This window comes from Lynx rufus, unplaced genomic scaffold (genome assembly GCF_022079265.1).
Source record: "Lynx rufus isolate CCGP_SWC_20201006 ecotype Redwood Valley unplaced genomic scaffold, mLynRuf1.p SCAF_16, whole genome shotgun sequence".
In the NCBI taxonomy this organism is placed as follows: domain Eukaryota; kingdom Metazoa; phylum Chordata; class Mammalia; order Carnivora; family Felidae; genus Lynx; species Lynx rufus.
This window is the reverse complement of record NW_025814830.1, coordinates 13,019,724-13,039,012: the sequence shown is the minus strand read 5'-3', so window position 1 is coordinate 13,039,012 and position 19,289 is coordinate 13,019,724. Positions and strand designations below refer to the sequence as shown.

Sequence of the window (19,289 nt, the reverse complement as noted above, 5' to 3'; positions counted from 1 at the left end):
TCACTCTGGAGATGGAACCTTGCATCAGGCTCTGCACTGACAGCACAGAGCCTGCTTAGGATTCTCTCTCTCCCCTCCCCTCCACCGCCTGTGTGCATGTGCTCTCTCTCTCTCAAGCTTAAAAAAGTGAGAAGAGTAAGGGAATAGAAATTAGCAGGTGTAGACAGGTTTATTTTAGGCTGGTTAGGCTTTTTGAGGAGGCAATAGTTGAGTGGAGACATGAAAAAGAACTCAGGTTATAGGAATATCTAAAGCAAAAGCAGATCTAGGGGCATCTGGGTGGCTCAGTCAGTTTGGCGTCTGACTTTGGTTCAGGTCATGATCTCACAGTTGTGAGTTCGAGCCCCACATCATGTCAGGCTCTGTGCTAACAACTCAGAGCCTAGAGCCTGCTTCGGATTCTGACTCTTCCTCTCTCTCTTTGCCCCTCCACCACTTAAGCTCTGTCTCTCTTTCACCCTCTCTCAAAAATAAACAAACATTAAAAAAAAAAAAGTTCTGATAGAACAGCAAATATAACAGCCTTGGGTTGGGAGTTGGAAGTTTTGTGTTTGAGGAAAAGCAAGAAGGCCAGGATGATTAGGATGATTATCCAAAGTTAAGGCACATGACTTTTTTTTTAATTTTTAATTTTATTTATTTATCTATTTATCTATTTATTTATTTATTTTAAATTGAAATTTATTGTCAAATTGGTTTCCATACAACACCCAGGACTCATCCCAAAAGGTGCCCTCCTCAATACCCATCACCCACCCCCTCCCACCCCCCATCAACCCTCAGTTCTCAGTTTTTAAGAGTCTCTTATGTTTTGGCTCCCTCCCTCTCTAACCGTTTTTTCTTTTTCCTTCCCCTCCCCCATGGTCTTCTGTTAAGTTTCTCAGGATCCACATAAGAGTGAAAACATATGGTATCTGTCTTTCTCCGTATGGCTTATTTTACTTAGCCTAACACTCTCCAGTTCCATCCACGTTGCTACAAAAGGCCATATTTCATTCTTTCTCATTGCCACATAGTATTCCATTGTGTATATAAACCACAATTTCTTTATCCATTCAACAATAGCCAAATTATGGAAACCTACTTTAAAAAAAAAAAAAAGAATAGTTTCAAAGTCTCTTCATGTCCCCAGTGTTTCCTCACTAAGCTAAATCTAGCTTTCTGGTGAAGAAATATATTTTATCATGTTAAGGAAGTAACTATACATTCCTGTTATTTTGAGTGCTTTAAAGATAAGGAATGAGTGCTGAATTATGTGAGATACCTTTCCAGTGTCTGTAGAAACAATTACATGATTTTTTATCCTTAGAATAATTAATATGATAAATTATTTTAGATTTCCTAGTATTGAACTGCCCTTGCATTCCTAAAATAAGCCACAGTTAGTTCTGTTATTTTCTTTCATGTGCTGTAGGTGTTTTTGAATGAATTTTTGTAAGTGATATTGACATATAGTTTACTAGGTTTTTGTTTCATTTTTAAACTCACTTTAAAATAACTTGGAATTTATTCTTTTTTGTAATGTTCTGGGCCATTTTATAATTGGGCTCTGTGCTTTCTAAAGTTTTTATAATCTTCAGAGTAGTTTTTAGGTCTTTGATTGCTTTATATTTCCTTAGAAAATTATCCTTTAGGGGCACCTGAGTGACTCAGTTGGTTGAGTGTTGAGCTCTTGATTTTGGCTCAGGTCATGATCTCGCAGTTTGTGGGTTCGAGCCCCGTGTCAAGCTCTGCACTGACAGGGCAGAGCCTGCTTGATATTCTTTCTCTCCCTCTCTCTGCTCCTCCCCTGTTCATGCTGTCTCTCTCTCTCTCTCTCTCAAATAAATAAATAAAAACTTAAAAAATTTTTAAAAGAAAATTACCCTTTATTGGCATGGTAGTTCCTTATGATTTTCAAAATATTCTGTTTTGTTAATTATTTGTTAGTGTCAAGAACTGTGAAGCATCTGCAATTTTACCCTACATGCAAGCTAACAAGTTAGCCTGCTGCAGTGTCATGGATGCTGGCAAAAGATACAAGAGTCCTAAACCAAAGATGAGGATTTTATTGCTCAACAATAAAACAGCACAACAAATGGCATGAACATCAACATATTTGCATCATTCCTATTTTGCCCACAAACCCCATGGGAGTGATGTGCATGGGTCTAGAAGGATACTTGAACATGCAGTGAGCTGCATAATAAGAGAAGAACCCTGAAGGTAGAGAACCCAAATCTTTAATAATGGGCAATAAGCACGAGTGACCTTTGCTCTGAGGGAGACACTACCTTTATTATATTGAACAGTTAGCAAACCTGCCTATTGATCCAGAGAGAAATACTATCCCTACCTTCCAAGGTTGTTGGTTATACAAACATTCTTTAAAAGATAGTCCAGAACAAAGGCAGTTAATACTTCTTGCACGATATGCAAAAATGAGAGACACCCATGGTGAGTTGTTCCTGAATACCTAGTTGCTATTTTTTACTTTGTTTGAGTGGCTTCATTATTTTTATTTTTTTTAGCAAATGGTTAATAGGTTTCACTGACTTTTTTCAAACAACCTAGGTTTTTGTGTTAATTTCATTTTTTTTTCTGTTATCTAATCAATGAAATTTTGCTTTTATTGTATTTCCTCCTCTGAGTTCCTTCGTATACTTTTTTGTTCTTTTTCTAACTTTTGACTGGGATACTCATATTTCTTTTCTTTATTCTAAGAATTTAAATGCATTGATGAATTCTTCTAAGATCTATAGTATATTTTGTAGATTCTTGGTAATCTAGTATTTTCAATATTATTTTCTAGATAGTCTACAATTTTCTTTACTTGGTAAAGGGTTTTGTTTTGTTTTTTTTTAACTTGAAGTGTGAAGATGACTTTTGGTTTTATGATTGTATTATTTCTTATTTTGGTTCACAGTGATCAGACTTTTGTTTGAGCCATTCCAGCAGTTTTATAGATTTGTACTGTAGTCACAGAAAAAAAGTTTCTTATCTCTCCTATCCCACATCTCCCCATATCTTTGCTTACTTCATTCAACATTTAGATTTTCTCATGCAAGTCCGCCATCTGGATCACTATCTTTGGACCTTTATCCAACATAGCCTTTATTTTTTACTCTTTCGCACTCAGGTGATCCCAGGTACCATTCCATATTTGACAGTCATTCTGCTATACTCAATATCTGCCCATGCCTTTTTGTTCAGGAATTCATAAGCCTTTCACTGTTAGTGTGATTAAAAAATATTTGAGGGACGCCTGGGTGGCTCAGTCGGTTGAGCCCTGACCCCGACTTCAGCTCAGGTCTTGATCTCACGGTTTGTGAGTTTGAGCCCCGCATTGTGCTCTGTGCTGACAACTCAGAGCCTGGAGCCTGCTTCAGATTCTGTGTCTCCCTCTCTGTCTGCCCCTCCCCCACTCATGCTCTGTCTCTCTCTGTCTCAGAAATAAATAAACATTAAAAAAATTTTTTTTTTTTTTTAATATTTGAGATAGTTTTCTAGGAAGTACAAAAATTGCTTTGGGTATGTAGGAATGGGAAGGAGCACCTAGAAGAGGTATGAAGAAACAAAAATTTGAGTAAATGTAGCATTGATAACAGTATAAACTCTAGCAGAGATAAGTAAATCATTGTACTTTTTTTTTTAAAGTAAACTCTATTCCCGACATGGTCTCAAATTCACAACTCTGAGATCAAGAGTCACATGCTCCACCAACTGAGCCAGCCAGGCACCCCTATTGTAGTACATTTTAAAAGATTAGAGGGGCGCCTGTGTGGCTTAGTAGGTTAAGTGTCCGACTCTTGATTTCTGCTCAGGTCATCATCTTATAGTTCGTGAGTTCGAGCCCTGCATCTGTCAGTGCAGAGCCTGCTTGGGATTCTCTCTGTTTCCCTCTCTCTCTGCCCCTCCCTTGCTCACCCTTTCCCTCTACCAAAATAAATAAACATCAAAAAGATGATACATAAATAAAAGATTAGAAACAGATACACATATCTGTTAGTGATTATGTAGTTATGGGAATTAAATGAGTAACATTTATTGTGTATTTGGGGTTATTTATTTATATATCTTTTACTTTTTATTTAAATTTTAGTTAACATACAGTGCAATATTGGTTTTGGAAGTAGAATTCAGTGTGATTCATCACTTGCATACTACACCCAGTTCTCATCATAACAAGTACCCTCTTTAATACCTATCACCCATCTAGTCCCTCCCCCACCCAGCTCCCTCCATCACCCCTCAGTTTGTTCTCTGTCATTAAGAGTCTCTCGTGGTTTGTTTCCCTCTCCTCTTTTTTTCTCCCTTCCCATATGTTCATCTGTTTTGTTTCTTGAATGGGGTTTGTTATTTAATGGTAAATGAACTTAAGAGATTACTTCTGCCGCTAAGGAAGCTTAGGGGTAAGAAACTAATGGAATAACAAATGAGAAAATTAATAAATATTCCAAAATTGGGAAAAAGAAGAGCAACGCTTTGCTGGGATAGAGTGTAAAGTGCATAGTTTTAAACAGGATCGGCAGGAATAGCTTTTCTGAAGTGATTGTTGATTGAGACCTGATGATGAAGGGAAGCCAACCATGCAGTTGGGAACAACCTGTGAATGGTCCTATATAATGGGGACAGTGGTAGTACCTTTTGTGAGCTGAAAAGAGGCTTGTGGCATGAACAGCCAAATGAGAGAGGAGTTTTGATAGCAGAAGTCTTATTATCTCTGCTCAGGTATTTATATTTGATTCTAATTCTAAAGAGAAGTCATTAAAAACATTTAAGTAGAGAGACTCAAATATTGATGAGCATTTGAATCATTTGCTGGAGAATATAAATAAGTACAAAGCAAAACATGCCCAGGACTCAATCCTGCAGATTAGGTTTCATTCCTTTAAAAATACCTGTGAGGGGTGCCTGGGTGGCTCAATCGGTTAGGCATCCGACATCAGCTCAGGTCATGATCTCACAGTTTGTGAATTTGAGCCCCGTGTCAGGCTCTGTGCTGCCAGCTCAGAGCCTGGAGCCTGCTTCAGATTCTGTGTCTCCTTCTTTCTGCCCCTCCCCTACTCAGGCTCTGTCTCTGTCTCTCAAAAATAAATAAATGTTAAAAATATATATATTAAAACAATACCTCTGTATGTATAGTTTTAAGAAATCTTCAGGTGATTCTTACTCTGATTTAACTTGTGTCCCTAATCACCAGGCTTACCTCCAATCCTGGACTCTGTTCTCTGTGTTTCCTTTACCATTTTTTTTTTAAATGTAGGAGAATACGGTCTGTTCCATAATATAATTAATAACGCACAATACAAATTAGCTTAATAGTGATATGAAATAGGGAATAACAGTATAATATGAAAGTTAGTTGGTTCACAGGCAAGTTTCCTACTTGAATGAAGCCAGAATAGAAGTAGACTTACAACATTCAGCAGGAAAGGCAAAAGCCTTCAACTTGATGCTTTATTGTTGGATGCCCTTTCACCTCTACATGAAGAATATTAGTAAGTGTCTGCACCAAGAGCTGTCTCCCCAGAAATACATACCATCAATCTTGCATGGCTTCTAGCTGAAGACAGGTTACATTTTACTTTATTCCCACCTTAATGGTAGCCTCATTGGCTCAGGGCTCCCCCCCCCCGCCCCGCCACTGCAGTGTCTCAGCACTTGAAATCCAGCATTTCCACTTTATTTTGGGGCATTTTAGTATCCATGAAGTGGCCTTCAGCCATGTTGAGCTGCCTTTTGAGTTATCTCTTAAGATATCAATTATTATATTTGTTAGCGCTCTGCCAATAAAGTTGCATAGGTTTGAGTGGTCTTCTCCAGCCCTGTTTTCTTCATAAGCTCTTTTTTGGTGTGTAATTTTGCAGAAGATAAGGGGTTTTTTCAGTACACATATGTGGTATTGTAGCAGAAATGCCTGTTTTAGAGATATCTAATCCATTCACTTGTAATAGGCATTATTTTAGGTGCCTTTTATTTCTCTATAGAAGCTTGCTTTCTTCTGTCACAAGAAAACAGTGTGTGTTTGCCTTCTTGTTTTCTTTCAGATTTGGAGTCCAGATACAGGACCAATACGTTATCTCCAGAAAAGGACATTTATGAAATATATTCATTCCAGTGGGAGATAATGGAAAGAATTAAAAGTTACAGTCTTCAGGACTCCCTTTTTAGAAATGATTGGGAATGCAAAGGCAAGATTGAGGGGCAAAAGGAATCACAAGAGGGATATTTTGGGCAAGTGAAAATTACTTCTGAAAAAATGACCACTTACAAAAAGCATAATTTTCTTGCTGAATATCAGAGAATTCAAAATGGAGAAAAGTTGTATGAATGTAAGGAATGTAGGAAGACCTTTATTCGCCGCTCAACACTTAGTCAACACCTGAGAATTCATACTGGTGAGAAACCTTATAAATGTAAGGAATGCGGGCAGGCATTTAGACAGCGTGCACACCTTATCCGACATCACAAACTTCATACTGGTGAGAAGCCCTATGAATGTAAGGAATGTGGGAAGGCCTTTACAGTGCTCCAAGAACTTACTCAACATCAGAGGCTTCACACTGGTGAAAAGCCCTATGAATGTAAGGAGTGTGGAAAAGCCTTCAGAGTACATCAGCAACTTGCTCGACATCAGAGAATTCACACTGGTGAGAAACCCTATGAATGTAAGGCATGTGGGAAGACCTTTAGGCAGTGTACACATCTTACTCGACATCAGAGACTTCATACTGCTGAGAAGCTCTATGAGTGTAAGGAATGTGGGAAAGCCTTTGTATGTGGTCCAGACCTTAGAGTACATCAGAAAATTCATTTTGGTGAGAAACCTTATGAATGTAAGGAATGTGGAAAAGCTTTTAGAATATGCCAACAACTTACTGTCCATCAGAGTATTCATACTGGTGAGAAACCCTATGAATGTAAGGAATGTGGAAAGACTTTTAGACTAAGGCAGCAACTTGTTCGCCATCAGAGAATCCATACTCGTGAGAAACCCTATGAATGTATGGAATGCTGGAAGACCTTTAGTAGTTACTCACAACTTATTTCACATCAGAGCATTCATATTGGTGAGAGACCGTATGAATGTGAAGAGTGTGGGAAGGCCTTTAGATTGCTCTCACAACTTACCCAACATCAGAGTATTCATACCGGTGAGAAACCCTATGAATGTAAGGAATGTAGAAAACCTTTTAGACTGCTCTCACAACTTACTCAGCATCAGAGTATTCATACGGGTGAGAAACCTTATGAATGTAAGGAATGTGGTAAGGCTTTTAGACTTTATTCATTCCTTACTCAACACCAGAGAATTCATACTGGGGAGAAACCCTACAAATGTAAGGAATGTAAGAAGGCCTTTAGACAACATTCACACCTTACTCAACATCAGAAAATTCATAATGGAGTTTAAAACAAGAAGGCCTTCAATTGTACATTATGTAACAATACCAGAAAATTCATTTTTAAGAAATTTGTTTCATGCTTCAACTAAGTGTAAGAAATTTTATATTATTGGGAAAAAAATGTTGCTTTAAAAGCCTTCCATCACCTTTCAGATGTTTATCTTTGGCAAATTCATTTGAGGGAATAATACAATGAATGTAGGAAAAACTTTAGCCTTATCTGTCATTATCCCATTTCACCACTTTATTACCAGTGTGTTATTGGACAAGGTACTTAAACTTCTGTGCCTCATTTTGCTCACTTGTAAAATGGTGATAATAGTACCTATGTATATTAGTTATTTATTGCTGTATAATAAATTACCACAAACCTAGTAGCTTAAAATAATACTTATTATCTCACAATTTCTATAGGTCAGGTGTCTGGACATAACTTAGTTGGGGCTTCTCCTTTAGGGTCTCACAAAGCTAAACTAAAGGTTTCAGCCAGGGTTGGGTCTCATCTGAAGGTCTAACAGGGGAAGGGATCCACTTTCAGCCTCACATGGTTGTCAGCTATTGCACTGAGGTCCACAGTTTCTAGTTGGCTGTTGGTTGAAGGCTGACCTTAGTTCCATGCTACATGGGCTTCTTCAAATGGCTGGTATTTAAGTGTGCAAGTCAAGAATGTGGTAGAGCCTGCTAGCATCACAGAAGCTATAATCGTATGTGATCTAATCACCAAAATGACACCTTTGCTGTCCTCTACTGATTAGAACCAAGTTACTGGGCTACCCCACACTCAAGGGTAGAGATCGTAGAGGATTACACAAGAGTATGAATACCACAATGTGGGAACCATTTCAGAGTCAGCCTGCCAACACTGTGTGACAGGATTGTCTTGAGGATTAATTAGTTAATGCTTGGAAAAATAGCAGCCACATAGCATGTTTTCTGTAAATATTATCTATAGTCGTTATCATTAGTATTAGTGAATTCATATGAAAAAAATATACTATAGAAGTAGTAAATGTAGAAATGCCTCATGTCACTGCTCAGCATTTAATTAAACTTAAGATAATTTATTCCAGATAAAATCTAGGACGTTATATGGAAAGTGAGAAGTTCTTCATCATTTGAGCATTTGAGCTGCATCAGTAATTTCATGCTTAAAAGAACCTTATGAATTTCATGAAGGTGAGGTTAAGATTACAACTGTTGAAGGATCAGAAAAAATACGGAATTAGTTTCCCATAATAATTCCAAAAAGTAAATGTTTTGCAATCCCTGTTGTTTGACCACTGTTAAAGATGAATTTGAAATTATTAAAAAGATGGCAGGAAACTCACCAGTTGGAAGTTTAATATTGTGTGTGCATGTGTGTGTGTAAAACTCTTGTATAAAAGAAAAAAACATTTCCTTTGTAGTCAGTTTTCTGTTTGATCAAATTGCCCCATCTTCAACCAGTGGGAGTTGGGTCTTTTGATATGATCCCCCTAGTAGTTTGATAGTTTACTTGGTTACAGCTACACAGTTTGGTCAGCAATGGAAGATGCTTGGGTACCAACTCATCCTGAAAATTGATAAGGAGAAAAATGAGCACTTCTTTTGCTTTTTCCATGTGGACCAAGTTTCAGGGCCACCAAAAGCTCATCAAATTGAAAGGGTTTGTTTGTTTTTTTAAATAATCATTACAAATAAACAGAATGATAGGATTAGAAAAATCACTATTTTCTAGTTCCCTAGTAGAACAATGGGTCCAGAAAATGATCTTCAGTGGATATTAACACTATTGAGTGAAATATTTTATAGTGAGAACTTTACAATGGATTTATCAAGCTGACCACCTCTGAGCCCTTTGATCAATTTTAACCTCTATAAAAGTGGGACTATCAGACAATATCCACCTCCTGATAAAATGCAATAGGAAGTACACACCACCACCTACAAAGCCTTACTGCCAAAACAATGAACTGAAGAAAGCAAACCTTTAAATCAAATTCTTTAAAACAAGAATTTGGGGAATAGCTGAACAAAGTAAATGGCACCAGAAGGAAGCAGCCAAGCAGACCCAGAACTGTAAAATTCTACAAAATAAATGATCTGATTTCTTCAACTTAATGAGTGATATGAAAAAGAAAAGGTAAGGGCAACTGTTAATTGATTAAAAGAGACCTAAGAGACCTATCAACTAAATTCAGTACATGGGCATTACTTGGACCTAGTTTACACAAAATGTAAAAAGACATTTTGGAGACACTGGGGAAAATGTGGACACGCACTGAGTATTAGATGATATTTAGAAATACTCATTTTGTTAGGGATAATGTTATTGTGGTTATTAAAAAATAAAAGGTTCTAAGTGTTAGAGATACATACTTCTATACTTATGAAATGGTAAGATACTGCATTTGCATTAGAAGACTCCAGCAAAAGAAAAAGAATTGGCACAGAGAGTTGGGAAGTAGAGTAATAAAATGTTAATTACTGAAGGGTAGTGGTTTGTTTTTTTTTGGGGGGGGGGTCATTGTTCTAATATTTTCCATTTTCTACTTCTTTAATGTGTTTGAAAGCTTCCATAATAAAATGTCTAAAATCAAAACCGAAATTTATAGACTTAGAAATGATTGTTGATGAGATGTGTGTATCTAAACTTGTCAGATGTCACCAGAATTCTGTTCGGTGAGAAATTCATCCCCTTTAATGCATTAAGGAAATTTCGTTTGTGGGGACAGTCTTCATCATCTTCACCTTATCTACGCCTGTCAGATAAATAAATGTGTTAAGGGAATGAGTAAGTATTTATGTCAAGAAACCAGAAACAGAAAAAAATAAAACCTACACAAGAGAAGTAGAGCACAACTAAAAATAGAAATTAAGGATTAGACAGTAGTGGATTTTAACCAATGTTAATAATGACTAGGTTCTGGAGGATCTAATTAAGAAAAAGAAAATGAAAGATAATACATTTAGAATATTGACAAAGGTGGCATAGCTACAGATTATCAAGAAAAATTTGTTTTAATTATAAGGTAATACTGTATATATGTGCTATATGTATTCTAGTACATAAATACAAAAGGGTTACTTATTTTTTGCTGTAGGGTTCTGTTATGACAGTTGACTCAAATAGACCAACAAGCAAATGTGTGTATATGAACACCCTGTTTAAGAAAAAACTCTGGTAGTTGTATAGGTAAAAGCTTTAAAGAATAGATAATCTTTCACAAAATTCTACCAATTAATTCCGCACAGTTAATCCTGATACAAACCTAGATGAAGATCGCTCCTAAAAAGCAAAATCTAGATCAACTTCGTTTATGAAGATTCTACCCATCTTAATTCTAAATAAGGTATATTTAGAATTTATTACAAAATCTGTCTTGACTAATCCATGTGTTGCCTTTCCCAAGTATCTGATATCTCCAGGGGACCAATGTTTAACAGAGTGTAGGGTCTTAATCCAACATTCTCCATAAGCTTGTTTTGGGGAATAGTAGTCCTTGGTATTTGGGGCAAAAAACGATTTCTCGGGAAAATGTAAATTCAGCAAGGCATTAAAAAATCTACCTTTGGGGAAATCCAAATACACATTATCAGTTTGTCAAAAGATATAGTAAAGAGATGATTACTTAACACAGGGTATCTCAAACTTAATTCATTGTAGAATTCTCATTCCCAGTATCTCTTACCATCTTTAGAATGTGAACCACTTTGGTAGATGCTTCCATTACCACAATGAATGTCTTCAAGGACATCATTTCAGACATTATGGTGAGTGATTGTGTCGGGAGGAGGTAAGGAAGGACACTTTTCTTTGCAGCTCACATCATATTCTGAAAAGCTTCCTGCTTGAATTGAGGGTTAGTGCTTTTCTGTAGAATGTAGAAGATTATAGCTTGGTCCTTGATATGTGTATATTAGACATGATTAAATAGTCTGTTAAATAGTGATTAGGACATAAACCATTTTCAGTTGTAATAAAAATGCTATATTGAATATCATTTTGTGTATTTTCTGATTTCTTTAATGGGTGTAGGAATCTAAGGTGCGTATCTAGAAGTGAAATTGTTCACGGTCAGCCATACATACATATTATTCTCCAACACTGCACTAATTTTGAATCCCTCTGATCATTGAAATGGGCATCCATATTTTCTTCTGTTATTGGTTTCAACATTTAATTCTCTGATTACAAATGAGTTGGGCACCTGGGTGTCTCAGACAGTTAAGCGTCCGACTTTGGCTCAGGTCATGATCTCATGGTCCATGAGTTCAAACCCTGTGCTGGGCTCTGCTGACAGGTCAGAGCCTGGAGCTTGCTTTGGATTTTGTGTCTCCCTCTCTCTGTCCCTCCTGGCTTGTGCTCTGTCTCTCTCGCTCTCAAAAGTAAACACAAAAAATTTTTTTAAGTGAGTTGAGCATCTTTTTCATATATGTTTATTGGCCAGTCGTTTTTCTTACAGTGCTTTTTTTATTCATGCATTTTTTCTATTTCTTTGGGATTATCTCATTGATTTTTCATGATTTGTAAGATATTCCAGGTACTACACATTTTTTTTTAATTTTTTTTTCAACGTTTATTTATTTTTGGGACAGAGAGAGACAGAGCATGAACAGGGGAGGGGCAGAGAGAGAGGGAGACACAGAATCGGAAACAGGCTCCAGGCTCCGAGCCATCAGCCCAGAGCCTGACGCGGGGCTCGAACTCACGGACCGCGAGATCGTGACCTGGCTGAAGTCGGACGCTTAACCGACTGCGCCACCCAGGCGCCCCCCAGGTACTACACAGTTACAAATATTGGAATTGTTTTCTATCAAGGTGTCTTGTGTTATAACTATGTTATGGCATTCATTATTTTGCTAACATTTTAAATTTAGATATAGTTTTATTTTCAACCTTACCAGATAATCTTACTCTTTTTATTTATATTTAGTCTTATCTTTTCTGCCATGTGGTCATGGTATTTGCAAATAGAAATAAGTCCCCTCAATATTTATATTTATTTTATTTACATTTCTCATAGCAGTAGCTGGTATTTTCAGAATAAAGTTGAGTATTAGTGGGGGATGCATTCTCTCGTTTTGTCAATTTAATGGAAATCATGTATCTATTTAAACATTTATTTTTTTTTATTTTTTTAACGTTTATTTATTTTTGAGACAGAGAGAGACAGAGCATGAACAGGGGAGGGGCAGAGAGAGAGAGGGAGACACAGAATCAGAAGCAGGCTCCAGGCTCTGAGCCATCAGCCCAGAGCCCGACGCGGGGCTCGAACTCACGGACCGTGAGATCGTGACTAGGGCTGAAGTCGGACGCTTAACCGACTGAGCCACCCAGGCGCCCCTATTTAAACATTTAATGTAATGCTTCTTGATATAAATAGTCTTTGTTATACATAACTAATTTCACTCAGTCCCTCTTTTACTTAATCCCTGCCATTGCCAGAAGCCATTAAATATCTATTGGTGTGAACATCTGTTTCTTCTTTAATTTTCTGATGTGATGAACTATACAAATTTCCTGACAAATTCAGGGCTTCCTATGACCACTCTTAGGTTCAGTAATTCAGTAGAACAACTCACAGAACTCAGGAAAACAGTGCACTTATGATTTTTGTTACAGTGAAAAGGTACAAATTAGAATCAGCTAATGTGATGTGCAGGAAGAGACGTGCAGGGAAAACTGTGGGAGGGATCCAAATGTGGAGCTTCCAGTCATCCTCTCCCTGTGGAGTCAGAGATGGCATTACCTCTCCTGGTTATGACATGATAATTCCCACAGGAAAGCTTGCCTGAGTCTTTGGTTGCCAGAGTTTTTCCTGGGGCTCAATCACATTCTTCCCACGAGGCTGATCTTTAGTCTCCAGCTCTTTCTGAAGGTTTGAGCTCATACCTTTAGTCTCCAGTTCCTTCAGAGGTCACAACTGATGTGATGTGTCCCAAAGCCCCATCGTAATTCACACTGCTAGACTATCTGGTGGCCAAAGCTCCCAAGCAAACAAAGAAACCCCTCTCAGGCAGGACATTCCAGGGTCCCAGAGATCATCTACAAGTCTGAAAATGTGCTGTTGCTTGCAAGTAAAGTCCTATACAGTCCATGCTCAAAAGCTTTTTTGTTGAGTATTTGATGTCATCACATTGGCCTGGCACCAAGAATATGGGCTTGATAAGAGCAGAGCTATAAGTCAAAATGAATTTTATGTTTTGCCTGTATTCTGTTTTACCAATATATAAGAAAGATAATGTCTAAAGCAGTTCAAAAGTATTATTGGAAAAGGAAACAAGTGAAAATATTCTATTACACCAAAGGATAGAAACAAACATGTCATTATTATACTGTTATGGGAAGTTTTTTGTTTGTTTCATATGGCTGTGCCCAGCTTGTCTCTCTCAACAGTTGAGCATTTTATTATCCAGTGCCCACTTCAGATTTAAGCCATCGTCCTGGGTTTTGGTGCACACACAATACACAAAATTTAAGCCAGACTTATTTGCTAAGCTACAAACTATATATCCCAGAGTATTTTGGTGGTTATCTTCTTACTCTATGTTTCATCTGAAGTAGGAGGAGCAGGAGATTTTGATAAAGACATTTGAAAACAAATGAAAACCAACTATCTGGAAGCACTTATTAAATATTCAATATTCAGATTTCTTTTTTTTTTGAAGAAGAAGGAAGCTCTTGGCACAGGCAGTGGTATTTTGGTGTTTTTTTTAGTGTTTATTTTTGAGAGAGTACAGCGGGGGAGGGGCAGAGAGAGGTAAACAGAGGATCCAAAGTGGGCTCTGCTCTGACAGCAGAGAGCCTAATGCAGGGCTTGAACTTATGAACTATGAGTTGAACTCATGAGCTGAACTCATGACCTGAGCTAAAGTTGGATGTTCAATCTACTTGAGCCACCCTGGTGCCTCCCATATTCAGGGTTTTTTTTTGTTTTTTAATTGATTCTCCTCAGTTCCCTAAGTTTTTGTGTCTCTATTGAAGCAAGTCTTAAGGTCAAATCTCAACTACAGGAAAGATGTCCCTGCTCTCTAAAAATCGTGTCTTTTAGATCATATTTTTTAAGACAATAGGTTCTTCTACCTTTCCATTATTCAGGTGTATAGTCTTAAGACTTCTACCTCTTCAGTGTCCCAAATGTTACTATTTCTCTGCAGTAACCAATACATTCAGAACCAATACATTCTCTGGTCCTTATTTGGTTTTTTGAGGTAAATACTGACCTACAACAAAAACCTTCAGTCTTAATGGTATTTCAAAAAGAAGATACAAGAGTGGCCAGTATGCACACAAAAGGATGCTCAACATCATTAGTTATCATGGAAATGCCAGTTAAAACCACAATGAGGGGTACCTGGCTCAGGCAGTAGAGCATCCAACTCTTGATCTCAGTGTCATGAGTTGGGCATGTTGGGCATGGAGCTTACTTAAAAAACAAAACCAAAAACCCACAATGAGAGACTGCAACTCAAGCAATAGAATAGGTAAAATTAAAAAGATTGACAGTACAGGCTGAGGGTGGGGGAGGGGGAAAAGATTGACAATACAAAGTGTTGGTGAGAATATGGAGCAACTAGAACTCTCCAATACTGTTTATGGGAATGTAAAATGAAATGACCTCTGTTGAGGACAGGTTAGCAATTTCTTTTTTTTTTTTTTAATGTTTATTTTTGAGAGAGAGAGAGAGACAGAGCATGAGCGGGGCAGGGGCAGAGAGAGAGGGAGACACAGAATCAGAAGCAGGCTCCAGGCTCAGAGCTGTCAGCACAGAGCCTGATGTGGGGCTTGAACTCACAAACCATGAGAGCATGACTTGAGCTGAAGTCTGATGCTTAACCAACTGAGCCACCCAGGTGCCTCAGCAATTTCTAATAGAGTAAAATACAAACTTAACAACTAACTGAGGAATTCCACTCCTGCTAATATACCCAAAAGAAATAAAACCATATGCCAAAAGCACTCTAAGTGAAAAAGCAATACACAAATGGAGAAATACTGTATGATTCCTTTTTTTTTGAAATTCCAGAAAATGCAAGCTAATCTACAGTGACAGAAAGCAGATCAGTGGTTGTCTGGAACAAGGTATGGTGGGAGAGGTTAACTACAGGGCCATGAAGAACTTTCTCAAGCAATGGTAATGTTCTGCATCTTAATTGTCATGGTAGTTACATGGGTATCACCTTTCAAAACTTTGCTGTATACTTAAAATGAGTGTAATTCATTGTATATAACTTAATAAAGTTGATAAAATGACATCAAGCTGTACACTTAAGATTTATGCTCTTTATGCACTTAAGAAAGAGAAAAGCTGCTGCTGATATGTGGGAGGTAGCCTGGTACTATTAACTACATCTTGGTGTTTTCCTGTTGATCATAAGTGATTTCACATAACATCGACATTAGATACGCAGTTCTGTGACCCTGATGGACCAAGACAAAAACAAAATTACTCCGTAATCGTATCTAAACACAGACAAAACATGAACATTATTCAAACCACAGAACGCTAAATATATTCCTGGATAGTATGAATGACTGCCACTTCTTTTTTAAATTATTTTTTTTAATTTATTTGAATTTAAGTTAGTTAACATACAGTGTAGTATTGGTTTCAGAAGTAGAACCAGTGATTCATCACTTCCATGTAATACCCAATGTTCATCCCAAAGGTACCTTCCTTAATGTCCATCACCCATTTAGCCCATCCCTCCCATCCACCTCCCCTCCAGCAACCTTCAGTTTGTTCCATGTATTTAAGAGTCTTTTATGGTTTGCCCCCCTCTCTGTTTTTATTTTTCCTTCCCATCCCCTATGTTTATCTGTTGTGTTCCTTAAATTCCACATATGAGTGAAATCATATATTTGTCTTTCTCTGATTTATTTTGCTTAGCATAATATAATACACTCTAGTTCCATCCACATTGTTGCAAATGGCAAGATTTCATTCTTTTTGATTGCTGAGTAATATTCCATTGTATACATATACCACATCTTCTTTATCCATTCATCAGTCAATGGCTCCTTCCATAATCTGGCTATTGTTGATAGCACTGCTGTAAACATTGGGGGGCATGTGCCCCTTTGATTCAGCATTTGTGTATCCTTTGGATAAATACCTAGTAGTGCAATTGCTGGGTCATAGGGTAGTTCTATTTTTAACTTTTTGAGGAACCTGCATACTATTTTCCAGAGTGGCTGCACCAGTTTGCTTTCCCACAAGAGTATAAGAGGGTTCCCCTTTCTCCGCATCCGCACCTGCATCTATTGTTGCCTGAGTTAATTTTAGCCATTCTGACAGGTATGTGAGGTGGTATCTCATTGTGGTTTTGATTTGTATTTCTCTAGTGATGAGTGCTGTTGAGCATCTTTTCATGTGTCTATTAGCCATCTGGATGGTTTTGAAAAAGTGTCTATGTCTTCTGCCCATTTCTTCACTGGATTTTTTGCTTTTTGGGTGTTGAGTTTGAAAACTTTATAGAGTTTGGATACTAACCCTTTATCTGATATGAAATGACTGCCATTTCTTTACCAACTACCATTTTAACCTTCCTTTAGTCTTCTCTCCTTATAGATAAGATTTATTAAGATATGCAGTTATGGAATTAACCTGATTCCTGACAACATCCAATCCAGAACAAAGCCCCATTTCCTTAAACCTTCTCTAAATTAATAAACACAGACTCAATATTGTGTGTTCCCGTTTGCTTCAATGAGCAGTAAACCCAGCTTGTTTGCATATAAGGAATGTTCCTGGTGGTAATCGGCTGGAGGACACTGACACATTTTAACTATATAAAACCTCAATAAAAATGTTAGCATGAAGATATGCAGGGTATTTTTGGAGTTCAAGTTTTTAACTGAGTGACCACAAGCTAACTTGGATTCAACACTAATGAAGTTGTACATTTGTTCACTTAATCAAAGCCCATGATCACCCATGACAATGTTTTTTTAGTTCAATCAAAAACAGAGAACTACGGGGCGCCTGGGTGGCTCAGTCAGTTGGGCGTCCAACTTCAGCTCAGGTCATGATCTCACCATCCGTGAGTTCGAGCCCCGCGTCGGGCTCTGGGCTGATGGCTCAGAGCCTGGAGCCTGCTTCCGATTCTGTGTCTCCCTCTCTCTGACCCTCCCCCATTCATGCTCTGTCTCTCTCTGTCTCAAAAATAAATGTTAAAAAAAAAGAGAACTAATTACTTTCCATTTTTGCTGTAAGCCATTAACAGATTGTTTCAGGCTTAATAATCAGTCCTTTATTCTCTTGAAAAAAAATCACCATTTCCCTTAATATAACATTTCTGCATGCCTGAATTCTGGAAGAAGTCTAAAGATACCCCTGGCCCTCAAAAGCCACCAGGCTCTATAATAGTGAAATTGTGGTTTACAAATGAAAGCAAGACCTATTGTACTAAATAGGGAGGTAAATTAGCACAAGTGATTTTTTTTTTCTTTTGCATTCACAGAAGGGATGAATATTGAAAGAGTTATCTCAGGGAATCTCCCCAGTTCAATGAAGCATGTATTATACAGATGTCAACTGTACTTCAATTAAGAAAGAATATATTACACATTTATAATAGCCAAAAACTGGAAACAAAACAGGCAAATGGATAAATAACTGGGAGGTGAAAATCATTGTAATTATAGTATACACTTAGTTTTTTATGTTGTCACTTAAAATTTTAAGGTTGCCTGTGATGTCAATTATTTCTCTTATAGTTTCACATTAAAGATTTTTTAAAAAGTTTTAAGTAATCTTTATACCCAATGTGGGGCTTGAACTCATGACCCCAGGATCAAGAGTTGCATGCTTTTCTGACTGAGCCAGTCACCCCTTAAGATTGTATTTTCAAATAATCTCTACACATAAAGTGGGATTCAAACTTACAACCTTGAGGTCAAGAGTCACATGCTCTACTAACTGAGCCAGGGAAGTGCCCGTTAGGATTTCACTTTGGTTTGATTTATCCATTAGCTTACCACTTCTATTGGAGTAGGGCATTATCTTGAATTTTTCCTGGATCTTTCCCATATAACTGAATGAAAGATGAAGAGTGGGAGTTGGCAGTAGAGTAGGGAATAAACTGCAATGTAATCAGATTAGTACATCTCTTTCGAAAGGGCTGAACTGCCCTGTGATTAAAACGGTAAGAAGTTCTGGGCCATTGCATTTGTATGAGAGTAGTAGATGGGCAGAGAAAGCCCTTTCACCTTAGTACATGTGTATTAATAATTTGTTAAGAACCAATATAAAATGACCCAATTTACCTTTATACTAAGAAACATTAATTTTTTTCTCTTACCTAACAGTTCTTTTTCTATTCCTCCATTCCCAGCCACAGAATAATGTCTTTTTTTTTTTAATGTTTATTTATTTATTTTTGAGAGAGCACGAGCAGGAGAGGGATAGAGAGGGGGGACAGAGGATCTGAAATGGGCTCTGCACTGACAGCAGTGAGCCCAATGTGGGGCTCGAACTGTGAGATCATGACCTGAGCCGAAGTCTGAGTCTCAACCAACTGAGCCATCTAGGTGCCCCGGAATAATATCCTTTAAAAGAATATAAAGCTTGTAAATACTAAGAAGGAGAAATCAATCAAATTGCAACTAAAGAACCTTCTGTTACTTTCTAATTTGGGGCCATCTTCATAAATGTCAGCCATTCACTGCAATAAAATTTTAGTTTTTCTTATCTGGTGCTGTTAAAAATAATTGCCACAATATGACACAATTTTGATTTTCCATAATTTTATAAGTGAAAATTTTAGGTTTTAAATGTTTTACTATTTAACTAAAGTGAACATCTTCAGGCAACATGATTTGCATTGGTTTCCTTTAGATAAAGGGAAAAAATAAAACCTCCCCATAGGCATATAGTTACATATATCTTTACAGCAAAACAAAACTACTTTTGAAAA

General features: G+C 37.4%; 2 protein-coding genes across 2 annotated transcripts in view; one reads left to right on the top strand and one right to left on the bottom strand.

Annotated features, from left to right (window-relative positions):
• Nucleotides 1–7,762, top strand: part of LOC124511638 (uncharacterized) — a 64,097-nt gene extending 56,335 nt beyond the window's left edge. Inside the window, exon 14 of the mRNA XM_047079038.1 lies at nt 6,030–7,762. Within this exon, the coding sequence (XP_046934994.1) occupies nt 6,030–7,396 (1,367 nt within the window). The 3' untranslated portion in view covers nt 7,397–7,762. The remainder of the gene's footprint in view (nt 1–6,029) is intronic.
• LOC124511173 (zinc finger protein 568) overlaps nt 1–19,289 on the bottom strand; it is a 389,983-nt gene that overhangs the window by 280,122 nt on the left and 90,572 nt on the right. The window lies entirely within an intron of this gene.